This window comes from Elephantulus edwardii, unplaced genomic scaffold (genome assembly GCF_000299155.1).
Source record: "Elephantulus edwardii isolate Elephantulus edwardi_28Jun2011 unplaced genomic scaffold, EleEdw1.0 scaffold00072, whole genome shotgun sequence".
Taxonomy (NCBI): domain Eukaryota; kingdom Metazoa; phylum Chordata; class Mammalia; order Macroscelidea; family Macroscelididae; genus Elephantulus; species Elephantulus edwardii.
The window spans coordinates 4,287,644-4,314,604 of record NW_006399822.1 but is presented as its reverse complement, the minus strand read 5'-3'; the positions used below and the strand labels follow the sequence as shown (position 1 = coordinate 4,314,604).

At 43.2% G+C, this 26,961-nt stretch overlaps 1 protein-coding gene across 1 annotated transcript in view; it reads left to right on the top strand.

Moving 5' to 3' along the window:
* CDH13 (cadherin 13) overlaps positions 1-26,961 on the top strand; it is a 1,061,540-nt gene that overhangs the window by 229,824 nt on the left and 804,755 nt on the right. The window contains exon 2 of the mRNA XM_006888881.1: positions 910-1,021. Within this exon, the coding sequence (XP_006888943.1) occupies positions 910-1,021 (112 nt within the window). The remainder of the gene's footprint in view (positions 1-909; positions 1,022-26,961) is intronic.

Here is a 26,961-nt window from a genome sequence, read left to right as displayed (position 1 = left end):
CTGTCTTCTGGGATATCTTGTAGGCTCTTGGTATAAACAGATAATCTCTGTCTTCTGCTTTTTCCTTACTAAACCTCATTTCTTACCATATACTGAGATTTTCCCCATTTTCCTGGAGAAGGCCACATACTTTGGTGCAATTCACCTAATGTAGTTTTTAGACTGTTAGGTGAAGTGTCCTAAGGATTTGAAAGAGTGAACTGTAAACTTTGATGCAATTATAAATTTATAGAAGTAGAAAGGAACTAGTAAACATCATTATAATAAGACATCTACTTTTCAATATGTAGTCAATATAGAAATGCTTCATTAGATAACTTGTTTTTTATTCTATGTCATCTTTTTTCTCTACAAAATTCAAGATACATTGAATACTTTATCTTAAACTTATTATTTCTGTTTTGGACTGGCTGCATGGCTGGCGTCCAGTCACGACATGTGGCCCAAGCCTCCGTATTGTGTGGTGAGGTTCTTGTGGGCTCTAGCATCTCCTTAGAAGGAACTTCCAGTTGTCCTTCCCCCCTCCTCTTAAATGACAATGCTTCTCTGCATGTATGAGAGTGAAGTTGATTTCAGCCCAGGCATCACATGAAATTGACAGTTTCTGTAATGAAATTTCACACATGGAGACCGTGGCGTGAATCTTAGCAGGTGTAAAAATGTGACGAAGTTATTTCTTTAACGGCAACTTAATGGAGACTGGAGCAGCTGTTCCCATTTGCACGTCCTCCAAGCCTCCCTGCCAGAATGACTTGTTGGCAGCCACGGAGGCTGCATCAACTTACCTCTTCATTTGGGAGATGAAATTAAAACCTCAGCTCATTTCTAAAAGTTGCGGATTTGGTAAAAGTTAGTGGGGCAAACACATGCGAGTCGCTGTTAAAATATTGACGGCTTGGTTTTTCTCAGGTGCTGCTGCTAACATCTGCAGAGGGTTTGGATTGCACCCCTGGATTTCAGCAGAAAGTGTTCCATATTGAACAGCCGGCTGAATTCATCGAGGACCAGTCGATTCTAAACTGTAAGCAGTGTCGCTTGACAACACTTTTGACTTACTCTCACATTTCATTCACTGATGTCTGGGAACATGCTTGGGATGCGCTATTTCCTAAGTGCTTGTTGATCTTTTTTCTAATGTTGCTGCTTGACCCAGGGTGAAAAGTCTTGAATAAGGGCCTTGTCAGGTTTGGGTTGAATATTGTGGTCCGTGTGTGTCTCTTTCGTTTTTTTATCACTGGCAGCCATTTGCCATCTCCCCCCAGAAAGGCTCACATTCAGCTTCCAGTGTGAGTACCACGCAGGAAATGAAATCCATTCTCTTTGGGCAGACCCCTGAGAACAAAGCCATCATCTTCCTAGATTGGTGTCTTACCCAGAATTTCTCCGATACGGTATTAGATCAAAATAATGGTGCCCAGGTGAAGGTGGCTTCTGGGAGTTTCTAGATATAACAATTCAAAACTCTTGTTCTTCAGGCTAACGAGACAATCTTTGGAAATATTAAAATCCTTTATTGGCAATTTTGTGGCTTAAAATCAAATGTGATGTGATTCCAATTGATTTTTCTGAAAATATATGCTTCTCAGGTTTGTGGCCTATATTGAATTATTTTATCTTTATGAGGGCAAAAGGTATTTTGTTAAATGTATAACATGCACAATTTTAGTGCAATTGCATTTAAAATTGATGGTAGACAAATAACCATCTAATTAGACGTTCTCAATACCGTCTCTTAACACGAAGGGTATGAAAGCAATGATTTAATTGGTCAAATCTGGAAGGTTCCTTTAAGGAAGGTAATTACACATTAGCCATAATGGCCTCACACTTGCCACCCAGGCTTGCCACATTCCTTTAGGCCTGCGCTATGTGGCTGGCACATTTAAAAAAAAGCAAAAAGTCCTGCTAGATGGGATTTTTCTGTGTGACTAGATCACATTTGGAGCGGAAAGGAACGCAGGCATGAAGAGCAATGCTGGACACCAAGGGAGCTGTCCAAGGTACCATCCAGGCTCACCTCTGTGCTGTCACACCAGGAAATCTTTTCAGTAACTAGATCTGCAATGACAAAGTTAAGGAGTCACACAAACAGTGAATTCCAATAGATGATTTGATGCTTATTTGATCCCTGACTGTGACCCCTGGTTCAGGCTGCCAGGGACCCACCCTCATTTGTATTTTGATTCATCAGTTTATCAGAATCAATACATTTCACATCAATCTTGGCTTAAAAAATAATTTTGATGCCTCTCTCCCGTTGCCCATTCCTTTCTCTGCCTTTACTCACTCTCTCCTTTCTCCACTCCCCACTTTCCTTCTCTCATCTCTTTTTCCAAGCGATTATCCCAAAAGGCATCTATGTTAACATGCCTGGAAATAGGAAGCCACCCCGAGTATGGAAATTAATAGAGTTGGTATGCAAAGCAGGCCCATAAATGTGATTGCTTCTGTAATCTTCACGACACCAAACAGCTTTTAATTCACCGCTGAGAAGCTGGAAACAATCATACTTTGGGGGATCTTTTTAATTTAAACTAGACCACACTGTACATTCCAGTATCACAGTTTGGCATGTGTCTGTATGTGTGTGTCTGTGTGTCAGTGCATTTAAATCCCTTAAGTAATTAAGTGGGTTATGGCTGTTGGTTCTGTGCAAGCTAGTAAATGATAACAGGACTGGGTTGTTTATCAATGATTGCACATTCAGAAAAGTCAGTGATTGAGGGCATTTGCACTTTTATATTTGAGTGTGAACTGTTGGGTCAGCAAATCCTGACCCTCCCCCTCTCAGTGAAAAGACATGCCTGTGCGTGACACTTGGGTGAAAAAGGCAAAGGCTTGATTGGATTAGAGACTTCTGAGTTCATCTCAAAGCAATGCATATCCGTTGTCTACTTTTCTTGTACTGAGACGTGTGTAATTTCTACTAACATCCCTTCTTTAGGGAAATGTAAGCACAAACCTATCATTGGTGAAGAGGAATTTGACTCATAACGACCCTATTGCCAAAGTAGAACTGCCCCATAGAGTCTCCAAGTCTGGAACTCTGCAGAGCATATTGAAATGTCCTTCTCTTGTGGGAAGGCTGGTGGATATGAACCTCTATCTCATGTTTAGTAGTGAATTGCTTAACCATTGCACCACCAAGGCTCCTTATAAATAAGACTAATGTGCCTAAATGAAAAGTTTTCAGCCTGAGATGGCCTGTTAGGAAATGAATTATGTGCCCCAAAGTACGGGTTCTAATCTCGTTTGGAATTGTGCTTCCTTTTATTATGTAAAGAGGTTGTATCAGTGTAGAGTGTGTTTTAAGCCAGTTAATTCCGAGAACTAAAAAGAGAAAATTCGGACAGAGTAGATACCCCATGCCACTTGACAGTGACCAAGAAGCCAAAGAGCAAGGACTTCTTCCCAAGCCACCAAAGAGGAAAGCTTGCCCCTGGAATTGGTGTCTGTATTTGAACTTTAAATCTTCTAAAGTAGGGGGAGACAATTTTCTTTCTGTTAAAACTATCCACTGTGGTATTCGTGCTACAACCAATAAAATGGCCATCAAAGAGTATTTGCAAGATATAAATATACAAAAGTAGGAATAAAAATCATATCATTCTGTTGGTCTTATAAGAGAAAATGTAAATACCCAAATATTGCATGACTTTCTCCAGCAACCCACCCCAAACTGTAAGACATTTTTCTGTCCCCATCTCCCACTTATTCACCAGTCTCCCCTCCCTTGATTTTGATGTCTTTTGTGCAAGGCGTTAATGGATGGTTGATTCTCTGAGAATGAAGATGATGTTAACAGACATTTTCATCTAATGAAAATGGAAAAGAGTGAATTGAAATCACAAGTTGTAAAACACTTAGATATCTGAGTTCTCATTGCAGATGTCCAGGGTATATCCTCTTGGGTATATCAGTAACACTCATGTGTAAGGTGGTAGTCGGGAAACAGCAGAGGTTATGGGAAACCAAGCAGCAGCATTATCTGGGGCCCTGCTTATGGTGCTTGCTTTTTCCTTTATGTAACGGAAACCTTTGAAATATTTAAAGCTTTGGGTTAGTAGTGATGGTGAATTTTTGTGTTTCAGACAGTCTAAACACAGCACAATCAATCAATTGACGGCTACATTCCTCATGGTTCTATAAAGTTGTCTGAAAGTGTTGTCTCTGCGCCTGACATACGTAGTTTATCTGCTCGTACTCTAGACTTACATCCAACCAATTCTGGGCTCAACTTTCAGCAGGTTGCAGGGAATTGTTTATTCTGCCCACGGCTTCCTGCTCTCTTTGTTCAGACAGTCATATTTCCTTTCATCCTTTTTCATCTCTCTCCTCAATCCTCAGTGATTTATCTTTTTCTACTTTAACTGTTGCTAATGGTCACCTCCACTCCTTTTATTTCCCTAATATTTTATTCACTGTTCACTCTGCTACATCCTTTCCCTCAGTTCCTTCTAAAGCCTTTTATTTTTCTTCACATCCAAATAACTCTTTATTCTACTGTCCTTTCCACTAACTAAACTGGTTTTCGTCTCTAAAAGGCCATTTTTCAACAAGCTGCAAGGATCAAAACATGATCTTCCACTATTTCTTCTAATGTAACCATGGGAGCACTTTCACTGCATCTTTCAAAGCATGGCACAGGGTTCCCAACTTACGATAACTTGGGCAAAACTTTCCTGGCTTCATCTCAGTCCTGAAAGGTGAACTGGGAAGATGATTATCTCATCTTCCTTTTGCTTTTTCAACGAGAAGAATAAGAAGAAAGGAAAAGGCAAAGTCAAGGTTGGCAGTTCAACAAAGAAACATCCATTCAAGGTATCGGAACTCGCAGAGCACTGTGGGATGAGTGTTGTGGCTGGAGACACGCTTGCTAGAGGCTTCCTTCACTGCAAACCGTCTGAGATTGCTTGATGTGGCGGCTCTGTGTCTGCAGTCCTCAGCTCAGTGAAAACTGTGACACTCCAGTAGCTGCCATCTTGGTGCCGTGAAAGTCTGATAATGACCCTCGTACCAACCTCCCAGCTGACCTTCATTCATGGTTCAGGGAGAATTCCTACTGTCCTAGAAAACTGGCCAGCACTCAGTTAGGATGGAATACCAGGTGACACAACTCTGTTTGACATTTACGTCTGAGAAATTATGTCATTTGTTGTTGTGAGCCATCAAGTTGGAAGTGACTCATAGCTGACCTGCCTGTGGGTTTTCAGAGGCTGTGAACGGCACAGGAGGAGATCACCAGCTTTCTGCCCCAGAGCTGCCTCTGGGCCCAGGTTGTGTGCCTTTGGTTTGACATGCAGGTCCTCCCCCTAGGTCACAAGAGCACCCTCTATAAGTCACGGCACAGAAGATTGACTGGCCTCAACTCGAGCATTGTTTTGTTTTGTTTTCTCATTCACAATGGAATATTTCCTAGTTTTCAAGTCCATTCATGATCCTAAAACTTCCATCAAGAAGATATTTCTGCCACCTTCAGTGTCCCAATGGATGGTCATGCCACCTCTATTACAGCAGCACTGTTTTTCTACCTTGTTTCACCTTTAGTAATCACTGCTTTGCGGGGAGAGCACATGTGCGCACGTGCGCACATGCGCACACACACGCGCGCGCACACACAGAGAGAAATTGCTACAATAAAGTCCACCTGTAGAGAGCTCTTGTGGCTTAGTAGTAAGGAGGTCCACTAGCAGCCCAAAAGAACATGGTTCTAATCCTCCAGCTGCTCGGCGGGACGAAGATGAGCCATTGCTTCCCATGGGATTTACTGCCTCTGCAAAGCCACTAGAGGGTCAGCTATGAGCTGGTTCTTAACCTGACAGTACACAACAGCAACAAGAACCCCTAGTGGCTAGTAGGTTAAATGAGGGTAACTGATAGGTTACCAGTTTGGATCCACCAATCACAGAGAGGAAAAAAGATTAAGTAGTTTCCTCTTTTTAAAAGATATAAACAAGTCCAGTGGAGGTCTGCAGTGAATCAGAATGGACTCGGCAGTAGTGAGTGCATTTAAATCCACCTAAGGAAGCCAGGTGGTGTAGTGTGTGATGTGTTGTGCTATTAACTAGTAAGTTAGTGGTTCAAATGCACCAACCTCTCTGTGGGAGAAAGGTGAGGCCATTCCTCCTGAAAATATTTGCAGTCATGAAAACCAGACGGTGGGCCATTCGAAGTCAGAATGGGCCAGATAGCTGTGGGTAGGCTCAGCTAAGATATATATTTAAGGTGGAACTTATATTGGGTCTTATACACATAATGTAGAGCTTATATTAGTATTAATTTGATGACTACATTTTTATGCAAATAACAAGCACTTTCTACATTTGTCTGCCATCTGCTCCTTCCCCCAAGGTATTTTTGTAAATACCTATTCAAAAATAAAAAAAAACCTAAGCAGCACCACTTTTTTTTAAAAGGCATAATGGCACTTATAGAATACCTTCTAGGGCAAAGAAGTGGTTGACAAGGAAGGCAGACAGACACGTGCTATTTGTGTTAAGTATGGCATGCTGGTGTAACACACAACAGCCTTGTGATATTTGACATTGACGTTGTTCTGCAATGCAGGGAAGGTTGTTGTCCTGCAGTCCACTTCCAAGTGGTTTTCCTCCACCAGCGCCTCAGGGACCAAGGCTACTTCCACCTTGGTGCTGCCATCTGTGGCGTCCAGTCGCTGAGCTGGAGGACAGACTGGGCAGGAGAGCCTCACCCTTTCCACTAAGTCACAGGTCCCAGGTCTGCTCAACTTCTGTCTTTAATACCTTGTGCCACCAACAGAGAATATACAACAAGTGGCAGACTGTGAAGTACAGCCTTTTTTTCTTTGCATCACAGCTTTGGAGGCTAGAAGTCTAATCAAGACATTGGCTCCTGTGTCGGGTCTTTCCATGATGAAACGTCAGCTGTCCTTTGGTGTTCTTTGCCTTTTAGAGGTTCTTCATGTGCTCTCTTCTCCCTGTGTTCTCTCTTCTTCATGTGCTCTCTTCTCCATGTCTGTTTTCCTTTTCTGTATGTCACCACCCAGGAGGCTTTGGGTTAGGATCTACCCTATCCTTTTATGCCTTCATCAGCCTGCGTTATGCAGATGACACAACCCCGCTTGCTGAAACTGAGGAGGACCTGAAGCGCTTGCTGCAGAAGGTCAAGAACTGCAGCCTTCAGTATGGATTGAAGCTCAACATCAAGAAAACAAAGATTCTCACCACTGGGCCGATTGGCAGCATCATGGTGAAGAGACTGAGATTGTTGACAGCTTCAGTTTGCTTGGCTGTACAGTCAATACTCTCGGTACCAGCAGCCAGGAAATCTAATGACAAATTGCATTGCAAGAATCTGCTGTCAGAGACCTCCCCAAAGTACTGAAAATCAATGATGTCAGTCTGGAGACTAAGGTGCGCTTGATGCAGGCCATGGTCTTTGCAATCACTTTGCTATGCATCAGAGAGGTGGACAGTGACTAGGGAGGATAGAAGGAGAATTGATGCCTTTGAGCTGTGGTGCTGGAGAAGAGTATTGAATATACCATGGACTGCTAGGAGAACAAACAGGTTCGTCCTGGAGAGGGTGAAGCCAGGCTCCTTCTAGGAGGCAAGGATTCTGAAACTCCATCTGACATGCTTTGGACATGTTGCAAGGTGAGATCAGTCCTTAGAGAGGGACATCATGCTTGGGAGGGTGGAGGGACAGTGCAGGTCAGAGGGAAGATCCTCGATGAGGTGGATTGATTCAGTGATTGGGGTAATGGGGGTATGTGTGTCAGAGACAGTAGATTGACAAGGGATAGAGCAGCATTTAGGGTCATAGCAGCTATGAGCCACAGGCGGCTTGATGGTACATAACAACGTGATGTCCCAGACAAAAGCCAAACCCATCGCCATCCAGTTCATTCCAACTCATGGTGCCCCTCCACTGGGTTTCTGAAGCTCTAACACTTGCCAGGGAGGAACACTGCATCTTTCTTTCACAATATGATTGGTGTGCTTGAACCATTGACCTGTTAGTCAGCAGTCAAATATATAACCCACTATGCTGCCAGGACTTCTTTAACACAGTGAAATAAAATTCCCTTTTCTAAGCAATCATCTTCTCCGAGAAAGGGGTTTGGATTTCAAGATGTATTTTTGGAGATCACAGCTCATTCAAGATGTCTTGTGTTGGTCAGACCTATCACATGAACAGCCTGAATGTGAGGGAGCCTGGGAAGCCTAGAGCGACACATGAATGTTGATGAGGGTTCAGAGTCCCCAGATAGACTCTATACAGGAAAGGGATGCAGTTGGCCAATTCCAGCAACAAGGCAGGTCATGTACCCCTGATAACCACTTCCTTTCTGTAGTAAAATATACTTTCCACTGAGGACTTAGCCTCTTTCCTATTCTTCTATACACCCAGGAAGATACTAGACTTCCTAATGGTTCTAAAAAAGAATAGGATTCAGTTTCCCCCATTAATAATCATAATGTTAAGACTAGAGAGCCTTTTAAGTTAGTATTAATTTTAATGATTACAGAGACGTTTAAACCCATATTGACTAGAGTTCACATACCCTGTGTGTTACCTATGTGAGCACAAGCAGGGCTGTCAAACTCTGAGTTGAGTGGCCTTGTCTCTGTAAGATGGATGATGGCGGCTCCCCCTTTTAGAATTGTGGTAGTGGATGGAAAACATTCTTGAGGACCATAGAGAACTTACTATAGATCAAGGAAGCGGCTGTTATCATTACTAGTGTTGTTATGTTGATGCATAGATTCTGGACCTAGTTTCCTCATAACCTGGACCTGCCTTTAAAGCAGATAAACCATGTTGAAATAAAATACCAGAAAAATGTTTATGGTGCAGGCATGGTCAAGGGCTCTGTATGCCTGTTAGTTCTAATTGGTTTATGGTTTTTTTCATGTCTGTCCTTATTGGCATTCTTTCTAGATATTCTGTCCATTTTAAGAAATAATATATTATTGCAGTCTTCAATTGTTAGTGCAATGCTGTCTATTTTGACCAGTGTTTGCTGTATATATTTTAGGATTCTGGTGTGTGTGTGTGTACACATTTGTACACCTATGTGTGCTATTAACAGTAACCGAAGGAGAAGAACAACTTAAGTTTTCACAATTAGTTGAATGGAGAAATAAAATGTGATATATCCCTGTTGCAGAATTTTGGAAGGAAACAAAGTATTTATAAATGCTGTGACATGGACAAACTTTGCAACATAATGTTGAATAAAAGAAATCTCCCCCCCCCAAAAAAAAAAAGAACAGTGATTATGAGGCATTACCAAGGACAAGTCAGAGGGAAGGAAAAGAGTGTTTAGTGTTTAGGGGACATTGAGCTTCTATTAAGGGCCATAGAAAATCTTGGAAATAGAAAATAGTGATGGTTGAACAAAAAAAAAGAAACATAATTGGTACTATTGAATTGTATATGTGAACAGTATTGAATTAATGTATACACACACACACATATATACTTTGAAAAATAAATCTGAATATATTAAGAAGGATCTAGGTAAATATTTTCCAGATATTGGAGCTTCACAGATGAGATCCATTAAATTATTTTGACCGATAAGAGTACTTTTCCCCCCTAAGGATGTATATGGAAAAATGACAAGGAAATGAAAGAAGAAATGTGGCCAGATATGAAAATGGAAACTCTAACATCCATACTGATTGCAGTTTTATTGGAAAAGATCATTTGATGCCAAGTCCCCAAAAACAATGGCATAGAGACTAGTATTTGTTAAAGTAGGGGATCAATGAAGAAGAGGGTGATCCTGGTGGAGCTGGGGTGACACAGTAGCTAAAGCAGTGGGCTTCAGCGGAGCAGAAGTGAGGACAGGACTGCATTGGGTAGGACTTCATTCTGGTGTGAACAGGGTGGATATGGATCGCAGTAAACTCATTGGCAACCAACAGCAGTAGGAGAAAGGGCCATCTCTTCACGTGAGTAAATCTTGTTTTGCGAGAACTACAGCAGATTCTCACTCTATCCCTCCTTATACACAGATCAATACTTGACAGGAAATTTCTCATGTAAAGCACTTAGTTGCTGTCACTCTTTTTTGTTGACCTTTCTGATATTCTCCTCAAGTTCCAACTCATTCATTTTCTGGAATATGTGAGGCCAATTCTTGAGAAACTTCCTCCTGAGAAGACACGTATGTGGAGAGAAGAGAGAGAAAATGTCTAGAAAAATCCAACAAATGTATAACTTTAGAACAGATGTTGACATAAAAGATGCCACCCTTGTGCCACTGAATTTTGACATCAGTGTGAGCTCCCTAAGTGCTGATGGCCCCTTGAACTTGATCCCTTAGAGAAAGATTCTCTCCTCTGCCTCTTTGTACTTGAAGATACTGAGACTACAAGGTTGCTCAAGACTGTATCACTTGTAACTGGTAGAGTCAATTTTTGAATTTGGTATTCCAGGCTCAGATCCAAAATTTTCTGGTCTAGTATCTCTTAGTTTGAATTGTTGATGTTGATAAATTAAGGAAATTTGTCACTTCATTTTCTGATCCACTTTCTTCAACCTGAGTGAGTCAGAGCAAGGACTTCTAATGCTTTATCATTCTCTATTCACAGCCACGTACATCCTTCTGCTGTGACAGAGAAAAAAAAATAGCTCTTATACATTTCGGTGGCTCTGGGTTGTCTGCCTGTCTGCCACTGGTTCATTGTGTCCCCCAAGGGTCCCTTTCACACAGCACACTTGACCATGCCACAGTGACATCGACCTCACTAAGCCACCAGGTCACCCATCAAGTTTGTGGTGTCGCATTAATTATATTTGTACTTAACATACATGAGTCATGGCTTCTGAGGGTGTTTTTAATTGACCATAAATCAAACAAGGAACTTGAAAAATGAAGGCAATTAATGAAAAAGCAACGCGAAAGATGTTTTGCATGCTAACACAGGAAATAGATTGCCAGTGAATTAAATGTCAAAACGAAGACCTTTCTGACCCTGCTGAGAAGATTTCATTGGGATGGTAATAAATGGATGACCTTCCCAACCTGGCAGGTTGAAGGGAGGAACGCTTGCTTCCTGAGTTCAAGTTGACTTTGTCCTCCGCGTCCTTGGGCTTTCTTGATCTTCTTCGGTGACAGTGATCATTTCCTATCTGCCGTATGGTTGTTCTCCACATCGCTGATTTCTGTTTACTCTCCAGTTGGGAGACCGATGAGCTGATTAGTGAAATGATTTCCCATCACCTCTACTACAGTCTTGATGGAGTTGGACGCTGTAGTTGAGGCTTCAATACTGTATTTCTTCCATGTTGTTTTGAGGTATGATGGCAATGACTGTGGTGTCGTGATTTGTGCTGTGATTATGAAGGGGACTGAGCAATGAGTCAGAATGTGGACCCCTACTTATGTTAATCAGCTGTTTCTCTATGTTAATGCAGAACCCTAAAGAAATGGGCTTCTCTTTCCCCCCATAGCATAACCATCCAGTAATCAGTCCATTAATATTCATTAGGGTAATGCATTATACTGATAAATGCTATATGCTAACCATCTCTTTTCATAAATGTAGAGGGATAAAAATGACTATAGGATAAAAGAGAAACGCCTGGACACACTGTGAAAGATGTGCTACAATGCTTGGAGAACCTTTCATTGGACAAGTAAAATGACAAAGTGAGAGACTTGGGGACCAAGGCACATAAATATAAATGAAGCTCTCCTGGCATAGTTTTTCTTACCAGTAACATGAAAGAATTAAAGAGACCAGAGAGGTCACACTGTCCAACCTCAGGCTGGGTTCGCCCACTGATCATATCTAATTTGGTTGCCTGGGGTTCTCCATGAAAGCAATACATCGTCACATTGAGAGTTTTCCTTTGAAAAAAAAAAAAAAGAAACGTTCCATGGTTGGGCAGCAAACCCTAAAATAGGTAGTCTATATTCACGTTCCAGGTCAGCCACTATCCACAGAGTCACCTGGGCAAGTAGGGACACAACAAACAGCAACAACAAAAGCCATCCTCGCTGTTCTTCATGTTTTCTCATTTAGATAATTATCGTAGCAACCTCAGTTGAGATTTTGAGGATTACATGTTAGTATAGGTCAGGAGGTTTGAATTCAAGGGCTGTTTCAGGAAAGAGGTGAAATATTTTCTGCTAGAAATAGCGTAGCCGTAGGAGGAACTGAAGTATCCCTGAGGCAATGAACAGCTACCCACCCTTTTGGGCCCTCCACTCGCTACTGTCTTTTCATTGACTCTGCATGTCTGACTGTCCCTCGTAAGCAGCTCAGGTTACCACTACTCAAATAGCTGCCATCACTAAGACTAGTAAATGGATCAAAGAATGTCCATAAACCACAGAGTGAAGGTCTCATTTTCGTCCTGTTATTGATATTATTGGTAGTAATGAAAGTGTTGTTATCTGTTGTCACAAGAGCTAAGAAAAGGACTCAGAGAGGAAAGGGCAAAGGCTGAATGTTGTTGATCGAAGACTGAAATCTATTTCAGGGCATGGACTTGTCAGTATAGGTGGTGGGTGAAATGGGCCATTGTGTAGTTGGAGCAGTGAGAGAAGGACCGTGTGGTTGACTTTCTGAACATTAGGAACAGGAGCCAGTTAAAAGAGGAGGGAAGGAGACTCAGGCTTTAGTGAAAGAATTTCAGAAGTTCATGGGTGATTGGGATGCATATCAGAGGAGTTAGGGACAGGAGAGATGGCAGTGCTCCAGGGAGCTCTATGGATTTAGACCAAGATGATCTGCAGAAGAGAGATGGTTCCAAAAGAGGCATTGAATCATTGAAATTTCATCCCTGCTCTAACCTCAACTTGTATGATCTTTCTCTTCTGTAGACCTCTATGTCATCATTTGTGCAAGAAGACAAATTAATCAGAACTATTTTGATTGTAAGTTACAGTACCAGTAAACCAATTCCAACTCACATTTTCTCTGCCTTGGAGTCAGTTCTGATTCATAGCAACCCTTCGTCAGTTTTCCTAGGCTGTAAATCACAGCAGAAGGAATTGCCCATTTTTCTCCTGCAGAGTTGCTGGTGACTTTGAACCATCAGAGACTTGCAGTCTGGATTAGTCATGTAACTTGCTATGGGAGACACCCTCCAACTTCAGCTAGCTTCAGTGCAGAGATAGAAGACTATCAGCTTACCGGATTGATGATTTCACGGTTGGTTTTGCATTCAAGGGCATCTGGATTGAGATGCCCTAATGATGTCATCAGTTTTCCCTCATATCCCTTCTTCTCTTCTCTTCTAGTGGCCTAGTGAGTAAGGAGTTACACTGCCAACCCAAATGTGGGTAGTTTGAGCCCACCAGCTGCCCTGTGGAAGGAAGATGGGCAGTCTCCTCCCATGAGATGTACTGTACCCCTGGAGGGTCAACTGTGAGTTGGTTCCACTTGATGGCAGTGACTTTGAGCTGAGTTGCATTCTGCGTGTCCAGAGGGCTTCCCTCCATGACAGTCACCCACAGTTCTTTCTCAACAGCCCAGAGCTTCTCATTTTCCAAGTGTTCTATGAAGGTCTCACAGCTAATTCTCCTTTGGGCAGTCTTGGTCACGTGCTTAGTCTTGAACCTATGACAGTGCCTGAGAAGATTTGACAGTCTAGTTGGCAAACCTTAGGGCATGTTCTTCACCATGAAAGGGAACCGGATGCTGGACTGCCAAAAGCAGGAGAGCTTCTGGTGAGAGTGTTGAACTCCACTGCTATGAGCCCCGGGAACACTCTATGACTACAGGCTGTTCTCCATGCATGAGGATTTTTAGCACCCAGCACACATAGAACGGGAAGTGTCTCCGAGGTGGCAAGAGATGAAGACAGCCATCTTGCCAGGTTTCTTGCTGGTGATGCTGGTGAACAGATTGCTTAATTAAGTCTGTCAAATTCTAAGTGCTGCCATATGGCCTCACTCCTCAACCTGTTGATTGTCTCCATTCACACTGTTCTGGAGCTGGTATAAATCTCTTTTATTTCTAGTTTTCTTCAAGAGACTGAGAATACAGCGACATACGGATCTGACTGGAGCATCCTCCAGTGCAAAGTATTAGAACCACAAGAATACGGCTGCTTAATGAGTAAAGCATCAAACTATAACCCAAGAAAGATCGAACCTGGCTTTAAAAAGTTTGAGAAGGCAGATGTTCTTATTATCCTAGAAAGTATCTGATCCATAAACATTCTAATAATCACACGATTCTCTCTGTCCTCCGCACCTCACCTCCATGTAAAATCCCTGTTTGCTTGAGAGCAAAAAGGGCACAAGTTGAGGACACTAGACATTCCAAACCTCCCCCTACACTTTTGTGTTTGAGGAAGTTCACATTCTTCTATAGGAAGGAGATGCAGGAGAAAGAAATAATATAAAGTCCAGTGAGCCATGATATTAGAGAATGCAGGACGTGATGTGTGAGAAGAAGGTTCTTAAGTACTGTGAAGGGAATAAACACGGCCACATGGTAGAGGTTTCTGAATGAATGCTATAGAATGCATGGCCATAGACATTATTTTCAGACATTTCTGACTTTAAAACCCAGATGCGAGACTGAACCAGCGAGCAGAAGTTCAGGTACATGAACACATAGGCAGTTTTTGTTGTTTCTAGGTGCCATTGAGTCGACTATGACTCATGGAAAGCCTCTGATCAGCAGTTCTGAACCTCTCCCCATCCTGAAGCCCCCCTCACCATCTCTAACATGCTCGCGCCCATGGTTATAGTTACTGCGTCGTCGGTCAGCCCTGTCTTTGACCCTCCTCCCTTCACAGCATAATGTCCCTTTCCAAGGACTGGCCCCTCCCGACACCATGTTTAAAATATGTGAGATGACGCTTCACTGGCCTGGCCTGGTTACACTGCCACTTGGACAGACTTGTGTGTTTTGGCTGCTCAGGGAACAGTCAGCACCCTTCTCCATGTCAACAGAGGGACTGACTGATGCAGAGACTTGAACATGAGGACTGACTTTCCAGGTGAGGATAAGCATACCTGGAGAAAACTGGAGGCCAATTCCAGATGATCACAGTCAAGTCGGTTTCAAAATAAAGTGAGGCACACCATTTGGGGGGAGTTTCCTAAAGCCTATAAACATATATGATAGTGTGGTCTATTAATGTGCAAAAGCATGAGGAAAAAGCTTGACATAATACAAGCATTGCCTAAACAAGACACAGTTACAAAGTGAACACATACTATTAGAAGAAAATGCCAATAGAGTTTCTTAAGCAGGGTTGCTATAAAACTTCAATTTGTAAAAACAAAACAAAACACAGAGCTCAGTATCCATGAGGTGCAATTAAGTGAAGCACCATGAAATGAGACATGCCTGTATTCCGATCCAGGCATCATATAACCAGAAGAGACATTTCCAGTTATCTGACTCCTCCTTGCCTCAGTTTCCCCATTTGTGAAATGAAGGCAGTATTTTCAAGATTAAACAAGAATACAACTGCCGAAGGTTTAAAACATTGCCTGCCACATAGAAGCTCTGTATCAAGCTATCTTGGTGTTATCCTGGAGGGAATAAGGCCAGGGAGAGGTTGTCTGCAGAAGGACAGTGTCTGAGTTCAGGTAGTCACCAGCGGTGGTACACAGATGCTTTCAGTAAGCTCAGCTCATCTGGAAAAGAGTATCTTTTATTCCGACCTCCTCTGATGCGTTTACAGGTATCCTTGTGGGCATTTTCATGTCCCAGAGGCAAGTTTCTAGAGAAAGACCTCATGCTTGGACAAACTGAGAGTCAACAAAAATGAGGAAGACCCTTAGTGGTATGGATGGCATAGTGGCTACAGGAGGCTCAGATAGCAACGCTGTGAGGGCGGTCAGGGCTGGCCAGTGTTTTGTTGTGTTGTACATGGAGTCACGATGTATTGGAAGTGAAATAATGGCACCTAACAGCAACAATGGGGACAGTGGAGCCTGTCCCCCTTCCTCAACTTCTCCTACATTCTTGTTCTCTTAAGGCTAAACTCTAAGAGGATGCTTCCTAAAATGCACAGGAGAAGTGATGGCTTCTTTAGTTTTTAGGGCCAGATGTGCGTTGAGAGAAGCGGCTGGGTCCATCTGCTGTGTGAGACATCGTCTTCACCAGTGGGGACTGGAGCGCTACCCTGTCATAAAACAGCAAAGCTTCTGTGCACACACATATGAATGCTTACGGTAAGTAGGGTAAATAAAGACTGCACAGACCACATTCCGTCCGTCTATGTCAGGCTTTGTTGCCAAATGAGTTGAGATGTTTATCTGGGTGTCAGGAGGCCTTTAGATTCTGGACTTACACCCTTCAGGCGAAGATTCCCTTCCAGAGTCACTGACCCATCCCTGCGGAGATGCTTGCTTGGCCTTCCCTGAACTCAGAAGGCCACATCTGGTGGCCCATCCAGGTGCCAGCGGCCCCCACAGCCCTCCCCTTCCTAGTTGCAAGTTGACAGATGATGTCTTGGCAGAGCAGCCCTGGGAAGTGGCCAAGCACCGCACCAGCCACCTCGTTCTCTTCGGAAGCCAGGATGGTTGTCAGTCATCCAGGTTCCCCCGAACTCTGCATGTCAGCTTATCCCAAAGACCTCCCAGAGGGCCTATTTTTAGCTAAAACTCGTTTTAATTTTCACATGTATACATTCAATTCCAGGAGGGAGGGAGGACTCCAAATGTGGAAACATCGATTCTGAATAACATGAAAGAAATAATTAGTGCTTGAAAAACAGTTCAAAATGAGCCCCAGCCTCCAAGGAATGTGGTTAGCGCTGCATTTTTTCAGTAGGAGGAAGCTGGCTGAATTACAAACAGGAGGCGAGGGTGAGTGGGGATAGCTCACCCCGGGCAGGGCTTTTGCATCACATGCCCCATCCAGAGACGATGACGAAGAAGAAGGATGGAGACATGGAGACAGCGCAGATTACCTGATGTTGCCCGAGGGAGGTGTGATCAAATCCCAGAGTTGGAAAGTGTCTTGCAGGACCTGGGCTGGAGCCAAGCCCTTTCCTCACTGGGGGGACATTAGCTTGTGATGATGGGGGAAGAGGCAACAGGTATGAAGCCAGGTGTCCCATCCACTCAGCATGGGTTTGACACCATCATTGGGTGTGTGAGGCTAAGTACGTGACATCTACCGACTGTCATTGCATCAGTCCTGCTCCTGGTGACCCACGAGGAGCACAGTTGATCCTCATGGGATTTTTATTTTTATTATTTTTTTTATATAATTATATTTTATTAATTTTCATAAACATTTACAGAGATTTTGGGCTTCCACTCATTCATTGTTGCACTATTCTCTCTACCCTCCTCCCAGTTTGTTCTTGTCCAAATGCCACAGTGCTTGTCAAAGCCAGTTCTGATTAATCTTCTTTGTCAGTGTATCCTTTGCCATTCCCTATCACTCCTCCCTGAGAGAGACTTCACCCTGAGTCATAAGGAAAAGGGGACGGCGTATTCTCTTAGCTACTTCCTGCTGAAAAGGGACGCTGTGGGTTTCAGGGTGAAGATCTTCTCTCACTACTCTAAAGGGCCCCTTTGGCAGTAGGAAACACGTAGACTGTTATGGAGATTGATTTTGGAATTCAGATGCACTCTTATTGATTGTGCTTGGCTGTACATGTACATATCCTTCAAGATGTATCATGGGGGTGTTGCAACCTAGAAGACACAAATTTGACTAACAAGTTATAAGTACATGAGTCCAAAAATTATGGAAAAGTAAAAGAAAAGATTCTTTCATTGTTTTACAAACCCTCCCCCAGGTCCCCTCCACCATGCAGCCCTCGCTCTAGTCTCCTGTGATGACAGAAATACCCAGTTACATCTCTCTTTTAGACGGTTCTCTCCCTCCTCTGTTTCAGTGCAGTATACATTATTGAACCCATCTTACTCATTCTCTCCCCAACCCCAAGGACAGTCCCATTCTACAACGGTGGCATCATGTAATATTTGTCCTTTTGTGACTGGGATATTTCACTCAGCATAATGTTCTCCAGAGTCAACCATTTTGAATAATATTGCATAAGTTCCTTGTTTTTTAATGCAGCATAGTATTCCATTGTATCTCTGAGTGAACTCAGACTGAAAACCCTTTGCATAGCAGGTGAGCATGATACCATCTGTGCTGCCAGGAGACAGCAGGTAAACTCAAACCACTGCTCCTGGCTCATTCCCACCATAGAGACCCCATAGGACAAAACAGAAGCACCTCACCATGCTTCCCAGGTTGTAAGTCTTCACAGAAGCAGAATGCCTCACCTTTCTCCTGAGGAGCGGCTGGAAGTTTTGAACTGCCGACCTTTCCATTAACTACCCAACACTTAACCCACTGTGCCATCATGTGGATTTTTTTTTAATATCAGCAGTTGCCTGTTTTTTGCTAGGAACAGTCTAGCTGGAGCTCTCTGCCCTTCGCATGGATGTATATTCTGAGTCTGGTTTCTTTTTGTACTGAGTGTGTACCATTTGTGTATCTGAAGAAATTGCAGTTGTTCTGCTGTAAAGGTGTTTGTCAGCTATGGTTACAGTGCCAACTAATTGGATTTAAAAGAAAGGGATTTATAGAAAGAAATTGTGTAGCTCACACATTCATCCATAGGCAAGGACAGAAACTGAGGATATTTGGTGGGATTCAGCAGAGGGAACGCACAGTGAATTAGGATAGGGCTTCCCGAACTCTGTGTGGTGAAAGGCCAGTGTTAATTTCATTTTGTTTTGTTTCTCAGCATCCAGATGGGTGCCTTTGTTTAAAAGTGTCAAACTACAGTTTTCCAAAAATTAAAATTATGACTCACCAGCAAATCTAAAATGAATAGAGATAAAAACTCAAACACTAAAATGAAAACTAATAAGGTGATAAGCTTTGTTTAAAGAACACTGGTGAAGCCAGACATATACAGTAATTTTATTCATGAAGGAGTCTTAGGATGCCTTTACTGGTTACATACAAAACTGGTTACTGTCCTGATAACTGTGACCTTTGGGCTTATGTTTTCTATGAAATGTTATTTGTATATCTATCAACAAGATGTCTACAAATGAATATGCAATTTCAGTAAATCTGCAGCCTTCGAGAAGTAGTATACCATGAGGTGGTATACAAATTGCACTTTTCCTAGATAATTAAAACGTGCCTGAATAGCCTGCGTATCCATGCCTCGAGATGACGAGGCATGCCCACCACCATTTTTGTCTGATTTTCAAGCTAAAACTTATTAAGAGTGTAGTAAAAATTAATGACTAGAAAAAGAAAATGTAAACAATAAAATCAAAACCCAAAGGGATTGAAATGTAAACTTTAAAATTTTTAATTCCATTCAGTAGGCATGGTCTTATGCTGTCAAATTGTTTTCCATCTCTGCACGCTTCTGGCCATGACCCTTCCCGTGACTTTGGCTGCTGGTGTGTGGAACTCACTTTCCGTAGCACTGTTGTCGAATTAAGAGCCCTGGTGTTGTGATGGGTTAAGTGTTGGAATGCTAACCAGAATGTCAGCAGTTGGAACTTCCCAGCTCCTTCATGGAAGAAGATGGGGCAGTGTGCTCCTGCGAAGATTTACTACCTTTGACCCCTTGTGAGGCAGTTCTACTCTCTCCTGGGGTCACTTTAATTTGGGTCAACTATATAACAGTGACTTGGGTCTTAGGACACATTTTTAGGAACCACTTTTTTCCATTCACCTCCCATTTTGGGATGTTTCCTTTCCTGGAAAAGAAGTTGACATCTGCTGCTGAGTAAAGAACCCCACCCGTGGTCTAGAAAATAGGTCTAGTAATCACATGTCCATTGTCCAAAGAAGAGGCTGCACAGGAAGAAAAAGAACAGGCATCACTGTAGTCCTGGATGTTTTGGAAGGGCAGAGGGTCGGTGCAGAAGAGGAAGCCCCTGGATGAGATGATTTGACAAAGTGTCTGTGGCAATGGGGTCAGGCATGTTAAAGGATTGCTTAGGTTGGCTCAGGATGGGGAAAGGTTAGGGCCATTGTTCATAGGGTCACCGTGGATCATAGTTGACATCATAGCACATAACAACAGCTATAGTACTGAGTCCTGGAAGCTGTCTCAAGCTCGCTGGGAACAGAGCAGTACTAAATTCTGGCCTCAGGGGAATAGTCCCATCTGGTTCTAACCTTACTTAAGTACCCACAATGAGATATTTAGTCATTTTATCCAAATAGCTCATACTTTGCTTGGTAGGTTCAACTCCCCCAAATATCACCAGACATTGGTAACAAGGCAAAGTTACCAATACTGGAACCTATTTCATAAGGGCAAATCCCAATTTTGATAGCCTATCAACAGTTCCATAAGGCAGAAATCACCACTTAAGTTCATATGGTTTGGGTGGAAAGGTCTAGGTTCAACTGGTTCAAAGTGCAAAACATAATGCCCTTGGCTATAAAATTCATGACGTGATTGAGAATTGACAGACTTGGTAAGGTGAGAGTCTTACACGCGTTTTGATAAGTAAACTGTTGACGTGATTGACAATTGACAGACTTAGTACACTGAGAATCTTACAGGAGTTTTGCTAAGTAAGCTGTTGCTTGAGGAAAGAGTTGTTGTCCAGGTGAGTAAACCGCTGACTCAGGTAAACTGTAGTTGTGATTGTTGTCAACTCAGAACGGACTCAGATCTGCCCACTGAGCAGGGTCTCAGAGGCTGTAAATTGCACTGGAAGAGACTGTGTATCTTTCTCGCCCAGAGAAGCTGGAGGATCCTGACTGCCTCCCTTCAGGTTGGTGACACAGTTCCCTACCCACGGTTGTGTTGTTGTTGTTGTTAACTGCCTCATCTCCCCCAGGGAGTGGCTAGTGGGTTCAAGTCACACCCTTCTGCTTAGTAAATCCCTTTATCACCCGGTGCCCCCTGAGCGCCTCTGCTAATGACACAGGATCATTGTTCATACCACTCGTGTCAACCTTAAAGGTTTGTTCCCAGAAACTACTGCTCTTCAAGAAAGGGAAGACTCTAAACCATGAATAACTCCACTACGGGAAATCCATGAACATTCGTTTATATGGTCTAGTGGGTAGGCAGTCTTCTGTAAAGATTGCAACCTTGGAAACGCTGGAGGAAGGACAGTTCTGCTCCTTCTGCCAGGTCTTAGGAAGTCAGGGTCCACTTAATGGCTGTTAGTTTGGTTTAATGTTGATAGCAGGTGGTGGGTTATATGTTTTCCAAACCATTTTTTCAAACTTCTATCTATAGAACCCTGCTCTGTGAGTAGGAGGGAATGGGGGTAAAATATTCTGAAGGTAAATAAGTTTATCAAGTGCTGAGGGTTGATTTGTTGTTGCTGTTAGATTGCTGTTCCTGTTCCTTAAGTAGATAATAACTGAGGTTCTTAAATGTGAAAAATTCACAGGGAACATTGCAGAATCATTTATACAGACCCTAGAATCTCTTTGCCAGTCTAAAAACAGCTCCTTCTGCACCTAGACCCTGCTCTGTCCGTTTTTCATTTTTTACCTTCCAGAACCTGGGATTCAAAGCCCTTCCACCCTTTGCTGGGAGCCAGGGCCCTTCCTGAGCCTCTGGTATACAGGACTGACCCTAACTTTTCAGAGACAGGGCTTAAAACATTTCTTTTTTTCTTCTTTCTCCTTCCACTGAGATCACAGGGAATAAGAGAAGAGTAGAATGCTTTACTTTTAAAATGTGGAATTCGATAGCATAATGGCTGTGGAGTCAGGCTTGGAAATCGAAATGCCTGGCACTCTGGGCTCCTTCACTTCTTGACTCCCTCCCAGTCTAGAAGCTCCGGGACCACTCCATGCCCCAGGCTAAGAAGCCCTCAGGGTAGGCAGGAGCCTCTCCTCCTCACAACCCTGAATTGACTCTCCCAAAGGCTAACCTTGAAATGCTTGCTAATTAGACAACCCCTTCTCTTACTAAAGCCTGACTTTTCCAAGACTTTTGTCTCACTAAAACCTTTAGGCTGAATGTTGAATCTCTCTCTTTTCATTCTTGATTCAACATCTTAATCCTCCTTGGAGTAGCTGGCTGCTCCAGCTTTGCAAGGGAGAGGTCAGAAAAGGGGGAAAGAAGAAAAGTCAGGCTGAACCATTTCAGTCAGACTGTCCCCACTACCTGAGGCACAGCCCGTAAGTCACCAGGAAGGAACAGACACTGACCCCTGAGTCCTCTCCTCAGGAAGCAGCAGTCAAGACATTAGATGACATATCGTATTGGGAAAATCTGCTGCCAAGGACTTTTTAAAGTGCTAAAGAGCAAGGATGCCAATTCAAAGACTAAGGTGCATCTGACTCACATGATGGTATTTCCATTTACTTTGTATACATGTAAAAATTGGACACTGAATAAGGAAGGCTGAAGGAGAATAGGTCCCTTTGAATGTGGTGTTGGCAAAGAGTTGAATACACCATTTTCTGCCAAAAGAATAGATTGAACCTGGATTAAGTGCAGCCAGGATGCTGCTTAGAAGGATGATGAGACTTCATGTCTGTACTTTGGGCCTGTTAGCAGCAGGGACCAGTCCTTGCGAAAGGACACCACGTTTGGAAAAGCAGAGGGCCGGAGAAGGAGGGGAAGACTCAGGATGAGATGGGCTGACACACCAAGGGCAACAGTGATTGTGCAGATAATACAGGATTCAACAGAGTTCCTGTCTGTCATCCTCAGGGTTACTGTGTGTTTGAGCCAACTCCACTGTAGCTACAACAGCCACAGCCCATTCTACAAAAGTGGGTGCGAATCTTCTCTGCGCCTGGTTGGCTTTGAGTGGCGTTGGAGGCCTCAGTGGAGGCAGTTGACCTCAATGAGTGAGGAGACTCGAACAGTCTTGAGAGCTGGCACTGACCTCTAGAACTTCATATCCAGGTAGAGTGTCTTTCTGACTACAAAACTCTAAGACCCATTCTGGACAGTTATTCTTTTGTAACCTTTCCTGCAGAAAGACATCATGCCTGGTGAAGAAGTGGTTCAGTGTAAGGCAGGATGACCTTGAACAAGCTGCAGCAGCATTGGGCTCAGACACAGCAAGGATGATGAGCGTGGCTCATGACTGGGTGCTTTCATTCTGCCACATGAGTCAAATCAGCTGAGTAACCCCTAAGAGCAGCAGTGAGGGAGGCCGATGGGACAGCTCTCCTTTGTCATGTGGGGTTGCTATGTGATGTGGCAGTGTTGCTATGTCACATGAGCTGGCCAGCACCCAAAAGCATAACAACAGCAAGTGTCACTAGAAGGTGGTGAACAGTTAACACGTTCAGCTGCTTAAACGAAAGGTTTGAAGCTCAAGTCCACCTACCAGCACTTGGGTAGAAAGACCTGGCAATATGCTGCTTGAAACACAGCCATTGAAAACCTGAGGTCTTCCTGAGTAGGAGTTGACCGGAAAGCACCTGGTTGGGTGTCAGGTGTCCCTGGAGTATCTGAATTACAGCTTCAGCTGAAGCTGGATCAGGTCCAATTTACTGGTATTTTTCAATGGCAGAGAAGAGGGTTTTCAGGGCTCCAGGAGCTGAGCAAATTCTCTAAGGCCACTGGGGAGGTTCCTGTGAGCACCGCCTTCACATCGTTGGAACGGGACCTTGCAGCCCCTATTCCTAGCAGCAGCTACTCCATAATCACCCACCCCCTTCTCCTCTTACCAGCCCTGCACGTGCGTGAGGAGGCGTGGCACTGGCCAGAAGGGAGCAGTCTGGGCTCAGGCTCGCCCACGTCACCACTGGGTCCTCATGGTCCTGCCCAGGTTCTGAATCTGTTCCACTGAACTGGAATCCCACTTGTGCTTCTCACAGCTCTTGACCTCAAGGAAGTTTCAGCACTTCTTTGTGCTTCAATTTATTCTAAAAGGCAGGAGTTTAATGAGACGCTGAAGAGAATTTAGAGACTGACACACACATAGTGAGTGCTCAGTCAATGGTAGTTATTTATATCAATTAATGTAATGTCAATTACTATCAATTAGTGCCCTGTGAGAAAATGCTATGCACTGATAAGGCAAGTCAGCAATTTTTCAGCCTTGTTATCACTGGATATTTTCTGCTTTGGAATGAAAGGCATTTGCCTCACAAGTAGAGCTTCTACACCCCGCCCCAGCCCTGGCTGCAGTATGTATTAACCCTGTAAGCCGGTGCATAGGCAGGCACAGGTACCTGGCTGAGGGTCTGAATGTTTCCACTTGATCAAAATGCTCCTCACTGCATTTACATACACGAGGCTGGTTGATTGCTTCATCTATAGATGGCACTAAAGCGGAGACTGAGCGTTTCACCTGCCAGGGGCCTTTGCTTCGTTCAGCCTGAGTATCTCCGAAAGTGATTTTGAATGGGCGTGCTTGCTCTGTTATTTTGGTGATGGATTTCGGGAAATGGAAAGTAGCAAATTGCTTTGGTTTTGGATCTTTTCCAGGCCCATCCTGCTAAACACTGGCTGTTGATTGAAGAAGGCCAGGTGCGCCTCTAATAGCTGAACTCAATGGCCGATGGCACTGTGTTAGGACACACGTCATGCTAGTGTGCTGGAGAGCATCTCGCAGTGAAGTTATTAATTTATAATTATAAGATACTCTTCCTTGCTATAGTAGACAAGTTATTATAATGATATGTTGTTGTCAGCCAGCATCAAGTCTGTTCTGACTTGCACTGACCCTTTATTCAAGATACAAAACACCACCCAGTCGGTCACCATGCTCACAGTCATTGCCATGTCTGAGCCCTTATGTCAATCATCTCATTGAAGAGTTTCCTCCTTTTTACTGACCTTTACGTTACCAGGGAGCTCTGTTGGCCTAGTTCATAGAGCGCTGTGATGCTAATCCAGAGACCCCTAACCAGTCCTGGGGAGGATTAAGGGCAGCCTTCTCCTATGCCTTGAAAACGTGTTGGAGGTTCAACTGCAGCTCAGTCCCAACTCAGCACATTGAAAAGAATTACTTTACCGAGCGTGATCTGTTTCTCCAGAGCCGGGTCTCCCTTGAGAGCACGCCCATAGCAAGCTTTCCTAGATGCTTTATCCTTGCTTCTGACTGTTTATGTTGTATTCAACATTCCTCACCCACAACCCAGTTCACATGCATCCTTTCTTTGGTCTTCGTTACTCATTTTCCAGCCACCACATATGTGTTCAAAGCCTTTCAGTATCACTCTCTGATGCTTTCATGATTGTATAGATGCTTCAAAAAGGACCAGTAGTTACTCTAGTTGCCATGTACCATTTCTGTATCTGTTTGTTGTCATCATTAGAAAGACTTATAGCCAAGATTGAGTCAATGGTGTGTCTTATCCAAGACTTTACTTGTAAGTGTTGGGAGTCTGTAGTTTTCATCCATTGGCCATCTTGCTTAGGGCAGGGGGCAGTATGGCACTTGAGATGAATTTGTGCCTCAGGCCTACAGAAGGCCAGCTGTGAGATAAAGTGTCATGTGTAGGAGGTTGTTAGGATGTACTTTGGGCATTCCCCCTGTAGATGGAAAGAGAAAGGACTAGGGTTGGGTGGGGAAGAAATTGAACTTGGAGACTCTAAAATCTCACTTTATTTTCTGGGGATCTCTGAAACTCAGATGGCATTCAGAGTCATCCTCAGTTGGGGCAAGAAGTCCTTATTACTCTTTCGTGGCCTGACTATAAGTGGGGGCCATGGGAACTAGGAAAAGTTGGGCTTGTCAGTCAAATTACTTCCCTAGAACATGGAAAACTCATTTCTCTCTCCAGCAGTTAGGGGGATAAGAACTGAAGAAGGAACTAAGAGGTACATGACAGCATCCCCTGCAGTCTGATAATGTGGTCCCTACCCTCCTAGTATCTCCCTCTTCTAAGCATATTAACAGTGTGGCTCCATTCCAACCATTTTAAGCAGTATTCTGCTTTGCTTTTTATCTGTACTCCCAAATGTTTCTTAACAAATTTTCTGTTTCAGGTACACTAATAGCAAATCATATGTGTAACTATTTAATGTGTTTCATCTATTTATTTATTTGTGTTTGTTTTCACTTAGTTATGGGTGAGTTCTCAGCCAGTCTACCATTTTGAATTCAAAGTCTGTGAAGTATTTTTAAAGCAGATGTGTTTTAATGTGTGAAAACAGAAATATTTTCCTAAGGAAGAGATGAACATATGATTTTTAATGTTATTTTTTAAGTAAAATAAAGATAAACTAGAATTTGCTAAAGGAGATAGAGACAGAATGCTGAGCTCATAAAAATCATTCCCTTGCTCTATCCATCCATCCATCCATCCATCCATCCATCCATCCTCTTGAGATTGAAGGCAAATTCCATCCACGGACTTGGAAATGGAAACGACTCCTGACTGAGGTAGAGGAAATAATGTTCTAGGTATGCTGAAATGTTTTGGATGATCCTTGCTCTAGGAAAAGGAGAAAGGGAATGCTTTGCAAAATATCTACATAAAAATTTTCCCTGCTGAAACACTCTTCTTCCTTTCGCCTAGTATACCTGCTGTCTGAACTGTCTAAAATAATGCTGGAGGTTCAGAAAATACTTCTCAGAAGAGAAAGAAAAAACCAAAACATTTGATTTAGCTAATCAAAATACAACGGTAGTTGGAGTGCCCTTATATATAAAAGTTCGTTGGGCCCAGGGGCCTAGTGTTATTTCATTTTGGAGTAACATTCTTCTAAGTTGTACAGCACTCTTCTGTCAATTTTCTGTACATAGTTAATCTGAATTTGCTGTGAAGCTGAACCTTGTGCCACTGGGGGTTAAATGCCATAACGGGTGTCCGTGGTAGACAGTGGTTGGTGGAACCCCCAGTTTAAGACAGATTTGGAAGCAGGAGTGGCATCCTCTTCCCAAACCACGTGCCTCTGGAAACTCTATGAACCTGGAGATCTGACAATAGTTATAGAAAGACTTCAGGATTTTGGTTCATAGGGCTGCTGTGAGTCACGCTCTACTCAACGGCAACAACAACCTAAATCTGCTACTCTCTTTCTCTTCAGTGGTGCGTTTAAACCATTCACGTTCAGTGTGACTATTGAAAGGTTAGGTTTTATTGCTATCATTGTGTTGAGTTC